The 9,830-nt window shown below is 38.1% G+C and overlaps 1 protein-coding gene across 1 annotated transcript in view; it reads right to left on the bottom strand.

Annotated features, from left to right (window-relative positions):
- Positions 1 to 835: 835 nt before the first annotated feature.
- Positions 836 to 9,830, bottom strand: part of cln3 (CLN3 lysosomal/endosomal transmembrane protein, battenin) — a 54,000-nt gene continuing 45,005 nt past the window's right edge. Inside the window, exons 5-10 of the mRNA XM_037978799.1 lie at positions 7,699 to 7,757; positions 7,550 to 7,618; positions 7,346 to 7,401; positions 7,165 to 7,258; positions 4,498 to 4,638; positions 836 to 1,427 (exon numbers count right to left, since the gene is read on the bottom strand). Coding sequence (XP_037834727.1) covers positions 1,311 to 1,427; positions 4,498 to 4,638; positions 7,165 to 7,258; positions 7,346 to 7,401; positions 7,550 to 7,618; positions 7,699 to 7,757 — 536 coding nt within the window. The 3' untranslated portion in view covers positions 836 to 1,310. The remainder of the gene's footprint in view (positions 1,428 to 4,497; positions 4,639 to 7,164; positions 7,259 to 7,345; positions 7,402 to 7,549; positions 7,619 to 7,698; positions 7,758 to 9,830) is intronic.

Raw genomic sequence — 9,830 nt, 5'->3', positions numbered from 1 at the left:
ACCTAACATATCACTTAACATATCACCTTACATATACACCTAACATATCACTTAACATATCACCTTACATATCACCTAACATATACATAGCATGCTACATACACGCCTTACATAGACACATAAACATATTTTTGGCACTAATGGAACCCCATAAGCATGCTACATACACGGCTTACATAGACACATAAACATATTTTTGGCACTAATGGAACCCCATAGTAAAAATAAAACTGGCCCCTAATGAAATACACGGAACGATAAAATAGAAACTACATGGGCTGACGTCACTTTCTGAAGTTTGAGACGACTGAAAAGATAGTTTAGGTTATTACTGGTTAAAAGCAAGTCACTAAAACCTGTCTAGGTTTAGGATGTTAGAAACTCTTACACAGCACTCATGTTAGATGTTTTAATGATCAAGTTATTCAGTCATTAGAAAAGTAACAGACCTTGTTGAGATTTCCAGTCATCATTTTAATTGCAAAATAATTGTTTTAGATAAAAAATAATAATAGCTACAAGTCAGATCATCGTTGACTCTAGGCAAATAATTTATTTACCTAAGTTTATTGTCTTAAACAGATTTTCTTTTTTTCATTAGTGTGACTGTCCTCAGTGCTTGGGAAGGAAAGTGCAGCCTTCACAGAGAACCACTGGATAAATGTTTAGAAAAGTGGGAGAATAAGAAACATTTGTAGAAACTATGTAAAAGGTAAAAGTGCAGACCTTTGTGTGATTTATTTTTTTGCCAACAATGTCTGAATTAAAGCAGGAGTGGTTTCAGGTTATTTTACAAATTGGAATGATTTGAAAATCAAAAACAAGAGCCAAGGAATATCCAAACCTCATTTTTATTTATGTAAAAATTCTGATCACACCATCGCAAGCAACAAAAAGCCACATGTAAAATTTTAAAGTTGTATGTTTTAGGACAAAAATTATGCAGTTGTAAAAATTAGTATTAAGAAATAAACTAAAAATCTGTTCAGCTGGTAAATATAAATAAAATATAAAAGTCAAACAACCCAAATTACAAGACAGATAACCACAATGAGTTACAGTCACAGTCAGAGGTCAACCCGTTTAATTTCAAGTACTTTACCATTTTAACACAAGTAAAATAAGTAAGTAAGTAAGTAAGAATCATCCCTAGTGTTAGAATTCTGAGTTGGTCCATTTCTTTGTTAACGATTAAAATTATTTATCATATGACAGCAAAAAAAAGAGATGGTCACATTCATGATGATAAAAGACACGTGGATGTGTTCCTGCTATGTTTATTCCTCCTGCTGCTCAGGCTGTGGGCTTCATCAGAAAGAGCAGAAGTAATGGTGGACGGGAAAAGCAACACATCCTGCCAGAGCGATGCCCAGACTGTCTCCTACACTGGCCATCGCCATGGCAAACTCTCTGTATCTGTCTTCAGTCTGTGCACGAGAAAAAAAACACACTCATCATGACAAACACAAGCAAAAGCCTTACTGTAGCACACACAGAAGTTTTAAAAAAAACAAAATCAAAGCAACGAGTAAAATAAAAACCCAAATCCAAAACAGTTGGGACATTGAGTTAAAGGTAAATAAGAACAAAATACAATGATTTGAAAAGCTCATAAATCCCTATTTTATTCACAATTGAACATAGTAATTATCTCAAAAATGTAAACTGTGAAACTGTAACATTTTTAGGAAAAAAATAAGGTAATTTTGATTGTAATACATGTCAAAAAGGCTGGGACAGGGACAACAAAAGCTGTAAAAGTAAATGGTATAAATAAGAAACAACTGGAGGAGCATTTTCAAACAAATTAGGTTATTTGGCAACAGGTCAGTAAGAGGACTGAGTATAAAAAGAGCATTTTAGAGGCTGAATCTCTTAGAAGTAAAGATGGGCATAGGTTCACCAGTTTGCAAAAAAAATAAACTGCCTCTAAAATTAGAGGAACCATTTCAGAACAATGTTTCTCAATGAAAAATTGGGAAAACTTAGAAATTTCCATAATCTAAAGTCCATATCATCATCAAAAGAGTTCAAGAATCTGAGGAAATCTCTGAGCTCAAAGGACAAAGCTGAAAGTCAGTTTTGAATGGCCGTGATATTCAGGCCCTCAGGGGTCACTGCATTAAAAACAGATCTGGTTCTGCTCAGGAACGTTTTCACAAATCACTGTCTGTAAACACAGTTCACTGTGTCATCCACACATGTGGTTGAAAGCTCTATCAGACAAAGAAGAAGCCAGATGTGAACACCATCCAGAAACTCTGTTGTCTTCTCTGGACCAAAGAACTGTTCTGTGGTCAGACAAATCAAAATTTGACAAATCCTTTGTCCCGTCCTCCATACCAAAGAAGAGAGGAACCATTCGGTCAGTTATTAGCCTGTCTCTCTGATGGTATGGTGGTGCATTAGTGCCTCTGGCATGGGCAGCTTTCACTTCTGGAAAGGCACCATCAATGCAGAAAAGTACATACAAGTTTCAGAACAACAAATGTTCCCATTCAGCAAAGAAGACCCAGGACACTTGAACAGTTAGAATCCTCCATCAGACCAGAATGGGACAGCATTTCCTGTAAAGATGCTTTGGAGATGCTACTGCCCTCTTTGCTTCCCCCTCCCACTTTTCTGTTTCTAGAAGTCAAGTGATGAGGCAGCTGAAGAGACTGAACCGGAACAAGGCTGCAGGTCCAGATGGTGTCAGCCCCAGAGTCCTGAAGTCCTGTCCAGAACAGCTCTGTGGGATTCTGCAGTACCTTTTCAACCTTAGCTTGACTCAAGAGAAGGTACCACTGTTGTGGAAGACATCCTGTCTGGTTCCGGTACCAAAGAAAACTCACCCCTCAGTCATCAACAACTACAGACCTGTTGCCCTGACATCCCACAGGTCCTAGAGAGACTCCTGTTAGCCCACCTGAGTAAGCAAACCAGCACATATCAGGATCCCCTTCAGTTTGCTTATCACTGTGGAGTTGGAGTTGAAGATGCCATCATACACCTGCTTCAACAAACCCACTGTCATCTGGACAAAGCAGGCAGCACTGTGAGGATCATGTTCTTTGATTTCTGCAGTGCATTTAACACAATTCAGCCTGATCTGCTTCATCTGAAACTCCAGAAGACTCAGGTGGAGGCTTCAACAATCGCCTGGATCAATGACTACCAGACAAACAGACCATAGTTTGTGAGACTGAAGAACTGTGTGTCTAACCAGGTGGTCAGCAGCACAGGAGCACCACAGGGCACTGTACTCTCACCATTCCTTTTCACTTTGTACACTTCTGAGTTCCAGCACAAGTCAGACTCCTGTCATCTACAGAAATATTCAGATGACTCTGCAGTTGTCGGGTGTATCAGAGATGGACAAGAAGTTGAGTACAGAGATCTGGTGGACCGCTTTGTGGCATGATGTGGAAACAATCATCTCGTCTTGAATGTGAACAAAACAAAGGAGATGATTGTAGATTTCAGGAGAAACAGGGTCAGATCAAACCCTATTACCATCATGGAGGAAAAGGTGGTTGAGGAATATAAATACCTTGGTGTTCATCTAGACAACAGACTGGACTGGAGACTCAACAGTGAAGCCAGACTTATAGAAGATTGGCAACATCTTGCTGGAAACCTTGAAGAATCTAAGCTTCCTCAAGAAGGGACAGAGCAGACTGTACTTCTTGAGGAAGCTTAGATCCTTCAAGGTTTCCAGGAAGATGTTGCAGATCTTCTATAAGTCTGTTGTTCAGAGTGTCATCTCCTCTGCCATCATCTGTTGGGGCAGCAGCATCAGAGCCAGGGACCTAAAAAGGCTCAACAACCTGATAAAGAAAGCTGGTTCTGTTCTGGGGATGACTGTGGAACCTCTGGAGATGATGATGCAAAGAAGGATTGCATAAAATCAAGGAAATCATGGCCAACCCTGACCATCCTCTTCATGAGACCGTCATCGGAAAACAGAGTCTCTTTAGTCAAAGGCTTCTTCAGATTAGTTGTAAAACGGACCGCTACAGGAGATCTTTCCTGCCCACAGCCATCACCATCTATAATAATTCCTTGATTTAAATGAGCTACGTCAACATTTAATTTCCCTTTGGGATTAATAAAGTATTTTTGAATTGAATGAATTGAATTGAAAACCTCCAGCAGCTGCTCTCCTCAGTTCCTAGATGTTTACAGACTGATGTTAAAAGAAGAGGAGATGCTTCACAGAGGGAAACATGGACCTGGATGTGTTGCTGCCATTAAATTCAAAATTACCTTTTTTAAACTAAGAAATTGTACAATTTTTTAGTTTGCACATTTGATATGTTTACTGTTTCATTGTGAAGAAAATGTGAGTTCATCAGATTTGCAAATTATTGTATTTTGAATAATTTCACATTTTACACAACATCCCAGCTTGGGTTTGTCCAGTATCCTGGATGAAGCAATAACTTTGCATCACCATTAAACATTTATTCTTTTCTAATCCGAAATAAACAAACTATCCAAGAGAAAGACTGTTACCTCCTTGCTGATGAAATAGAAGGTGTTCACATATGCAGCTCCACCCAGAAGACCCTCATAGAAGATGATACCAAACATGAGCCAGGCACTGGGAAGGAACTGGAAACGTACAGCAAACACCAGGAAGATAGCATTCAGTACCTGTGAGAGGCAGAAATCAGCATGAGATACAGGTCTTTACATGACACAAATGTACAAATGGTTTGTCAAAAAAAAAAAAAAGTACAAAACTACTTACTAAGACGTTTTTATTTCTCAACAAGATCTGCACTGTTTAAATAATTGTTGTTAAAATGTTACAATATGAATACCTACACATGAATTCCCTTTTTACTTAATTTAAATTCCACTGTCAGAGTTTTATTCAGAGATGGTTTAAGTTCATGTTACCTTTTTATCTCCTCGTTGTTCACTTCTTTATGCTGCTTCAGAGGCTTAGTCTAACAACTGAGTCTGATTGGCTTCCTTTCCTCATATTATTATTATTGCCTGCAGCCAAAGGCAAAATGGCCATGATGTTTTCGTCCCTGTCTGTGTGCGTGTGTTTGTTTGACTGTCATGGTAGAAAAATGTCTGTTGAACCACTGGATAGATATTAATGAAACTCTCAGGAAGTAATCATTGGATGTACATCTACAACTGATCCACTTTTCAGCCAACCTCATTCAAGATGGTTGCCACAGCTAACATTCATAGAAAACACAAAAATGGCTGGAATTCAATCAATTTTACAGATATTAAGATAAAACCTGGAGTGGTAGTATATATACATATATTCTGAGAGCTATCACATCCTGTGAGATATCACAACACAGTACATATTGTAATTTGCAAAATGGCTACAACACTATAATTTATCCTCATAAGATGACCTTAGTTTAAAACTCTGACATGAAAAGCAGTGGGTGACATAAATTTCTTTTTTTTTTTTGAATGAGCATTCTACATGTTGTTCTATAAAATTCACTTCAATAAATTGGGTTGTATCATCAATTCAGTTGTACTGAACTGATGATACAAAGTCAGGCCTTTCTGAGGACATGATAATAAAAAGGTTCTGACCCCAACACCACGTCATTATTTATTTGACAAAACTAAACCGAGATGCGTAATCACTGACTGAAAAACAAACCACATCTTTGCTGCTTCCACAAGATTTAAAGGAAAAGTATCAGAACAGGAGCTGCTGATCAAATATCTTGATTAACTGATCATCATCAGTGACCACCTCTATAAGAGCAGGAGTTTTTCAGTTTGTTGCTCTGGAGCAAACAGGTGTGGTTAACACAGTGTCAAGATAGAAATACATCAGCAATGATCTTAGAGAAGCAACTGCTGCTGCCCATCGATCTGGGGAAGGTTCAACATTAATTCAAAACTATTTAGGGTCCATCATTTTCCTTCTCAAATGTGAAGACAAATGTGAAACCATGTGTCCGACAGCTGAAGCTTAGACAAAACTGGGTCACAAAACAGGACAATGATCCCAAATGCAACAGCTAACCTACAACATAATGGCTCAAAAAGAAAAAAAAAATAATCAAGGTGTTCCAATGGTCCAGTCATCATCCTGACTGAAATGCTGAGGTGAGACCTTAAGAGAGCTGAGCAGAAATCTGTCTGCAAACCTCAATGAACTTAAGCAACAGTAGAAAGAAGAGTGGGACAAAATTCCTCCACAACCATGTGAGAGACTGATAAAGTCCTACAGATGATGCTTATCACAGTTTATGAGAAGAGAGAGAGATGGTGAGATGTAGATTTGGTGGCATGTGTTTGAATTTAGCTGTATTTGATTTTAAAACATTTTTTAATTACAAACAGGAAAGTTATCCCTCATTGAATGCATCATAATAATAAAGACAAACACATAATTTTGGGGGGATATTTATGGGTCAGAGGTTTGTTAAAGATTAGGCTGAACATTTCCTATGACCTTGTTAAGATGAAGGAAACAACTTTCATCTGCAAAACTAACTATTCAATGGACAAACTAAACTTCCTTCTAAAACCTAAAGAGGGTAAAATGTGTTCTTAACAACTTATCCACTCTTCACCCATGCAAAACAAAAATAAATAAAACAAAATGGGAAAAAGGGTACAACTAATAACTTTTTGGAGCCAACCCAATCCAAGATGGCCACCACAACCAGCTGACTTTAGAAACTTTCAGTCAACTTTACAGATACTGAGATTAAATTTGATGTGGTAGTAGCTGAGAGTCATGCACTACACATACGGACTCTGTGTGACATCTTGCAATAAAACATGAGATCGCACATATTGTTATTTTCAAGGTTAAATCTGTCAAGCATGTTCAGCTTCTATTCTAAAAGGTATTTCATGTGTTTTTTATACATCTACCCTTAAAAGATATCTATATTTGTTATTCTAAAAATGTTTGTCAGTAACCAGGAATAGGTTTATGGGATGAATACGATCAGTATGTGAAGTTCATCTCAAACACACAGAACAACGTTGTTAAAAATACAAAAAAAATATTTATTTTTTGTTAATAGTTCTCTGCATTGTTTGCCTTTTGTTTTTTGGAAGTAAATTTCTTGTTTTTTCTCTAACTTTTGCTGCGCCTGAGCTAAAAGCTAATCTTTACAAGCTGAAGCCTCACTATATGAGGTCAACCCTAAGCCAGTTTGATTTGTTTCTCACCTGCAGGAAGGAGAAAATCCAAAGTTTCCTGATCTTCAGGCAGCAGAGGGAGGATCGAGACACAAACACACCCACCTGGTACAGAGTCTGGTACCTGAGCACACCGAACGGACACAGAAAACTCTCAAATGGTCAGAATCAAGAAGTTTCTTCAGAACAATTTGATGTAATGTTAACTAACCAGCGATACTGTGCTGCATGGGACAGGAAGAAGTTGCGAAAAAACAGGAGTTCCATCTAAAAGAGAACGAATTTATAATATAGACGCTTGCAGTAATGTTATTGGTAAACATTATTTTTATAGTAGTTACATCTCATATTTCCAAACAGCTCACACAGACACAGTTTCGTTTGACCTGTGAGATGATGTGAGGATAAAACTCACCAAGCCCTGGTTGATGAAGTACTCAGCGAAGTAGACGAGTCCCAGAGGAATCACAAACCACACTAAGCTCTGCCCAAAGGAGTCATGACTGATAGTAATGTAACTGAACAAAAAGTGAAACAATGAGGAACAAAAAATAACTCACTTACTTTGATAATTTCAAATTTCTCTTTGATGGTAACAGGTCCTACACTTCTGTCCTCATTCTCTGTTAAATTCAAGACGAGAGAACACAGCCTTTGTGGTTATTCAATAACGAACCAGTGAATTTACAGATGCATTCACTGTGAGATGGTGCAGAGGAAATCTGCAGTACTGGTCTCGTGGATCAAGTGTTCTGTACTGAGGGGAATGCATGTGCAGTTTAGCAATGAGATTTACCCTGATGATATAAGCATTATTCACACAAGTGGCAAACAAAAACCTTTAAAATTTAACATCAATAGAGACTAATTCCCCTGCTTTCAGATTTCACTGGTTTAGTTTTATGTTTTTACACCGTTCTTGTGGTTGCAGTTCATTATTTCCAGGCATCCAAAAGGAAAACACTGCAGATTTAGTGGCACATTCCACATATCTGGTGTTATTTAATGTCTGTGTCACTGATGTCCAGACAAGTGCACAGACTGGAAGCAGGAGGAAAAGTATGACTTAGCCAAAACAAATACAGAGATATATATAAAGAAACCCTTAAGATACATAATAGTCACAGTAAAAAGTAAGTATACCTTCTTTTATTTATAATGTTTGAAATATCAGTAATAAGTCATCAATCAATAAATCTTAAAACAACCTCAAAATAATCACAGAACATGTCATACTACACTGTGACATTACATATTTAACAAAAACTAAACTAAAATGTAGATGCAATGTATGAGAACTGTCCACTCCATGATCCAGCAAAGTGTAAAACCACCTTTAGCCGCAATAACTCTTAGCAGTAGTTTTCTGTCTGACTATTATTCTCATAAGGTTGTGGAGAAATTTTTGCCCACTCTTTATAGGTTTTGCTTCAGTTCATTGATGTTTGCAGACATTAGTTTCTGCTCAGCTCTTTGAAGGTCCCACCACAGCATTTCAATCAGGTTGATGTCTGGACTTTTACTGAAGCATTTTTACACCTTCTTTCTTTTCTTTTTGAGCCGTTCTGTTGTAGATTAATTTCTATTAACTTCTGTGTTTGGATCTGTGTTCTGTTGCATCATGACCCAGTTTGGTCCAAGCTTCCGCTGTCAGACAGATGTCTCCATATTTGACACCAGTATCCTTTAGTCTACAGAGGAGTTCATGGTTGAGTCAATGACTGCATGAGCCCAAACCATCCACCAAAGACTTAGGATCGACTGTCCAGGAAAACTGGGAGTGTAGTAAAGAGGTGAATGAGAGACTCGAGGCAGGATGGAGAAAAGTTTCGGGAGTGAAAAAAGGGTGCCAGCAAAGGTCAAAGGAAAGATTTACAAGACAGTGGTCAGAGCAGCAATGTTGAATGGTTTGGAGACAGTGGGACTGACAAAAATACAGGAGACAGAACTGGCACTGGCAGAGCTGAAGATGTTGAGGTTCTCCTTGGGAGAGACAAGGATGGATAGGGTTAGGAATGAGGTCATCAGAGGTACAGCACAGGTTGAAGGACTGAGAGATAAAGTTAGAGAGGCCAGACTGAGATGGTTTGGACATGTGCAGAAGACACAGAAGACAGAATTAGATGGAGGAGGATGACTCGCTGTGGCGACCCTGAAAAGGGAACAGCCGAAAGAAACAGAAGAAGATTATCAATCTAATAAATACTGACATAGTGCTGTCTGAGACTTTAAATAATTTAAGACCTGGTCAGGTCAGGAGCAGATAATAATGTTAAATGTTTTAATATGAAAAAACTTTAGAAATTTGTCCCTTGATTGTAACTCAGCAGCACTTTGACTCAGATGCTGTTACAGTTGCAGACATGAACAGAAACGCTCCTCTCTGTGATGGGAGCTGTAAGTTGTCACCTGGTACGTCCCAAGAATCTGTCACTTTCGCCGTCTACAACAATCTCTGAGAACCACATTCTAGATGCTGCAGAGTAATGGTGAACATCATAAAATGTGAAAAACTATAATATGCTCTGGTTCTTGCTCTGGATAGAAGTCTCTAAATGACAAACTTAAACAGCATGTCTACAGCTAATCAGATATAAAGCACCCCAAGATTACTTTTCACTTCATCTGACAAATTCAAAAGCTGACACCACTTCTGTTATCTGACCACATGCAAGTTTCAGGAAAGCCATGTTTAA

Source organism: Kryptolebias marmoratus, linkage group LG12 (assembly GCF_001649575.2).
Source record: "Kryptolebias marmoratus isolate JLee-2015 linkage group LG12, ASM164957v2, whole genome shotgun sequence".
NCBI classification, from domain to species: domain Eukaryota; kingdom Metazoa; phylum Chordata; class Actinopteri; order Cyprinodontiformes; family Rivulidae; genus Kryptolebias; species Kryptolebias marmoratus.
This window is presented reverse-complemented; position numbering and strand designations above follow the sequence as displayed.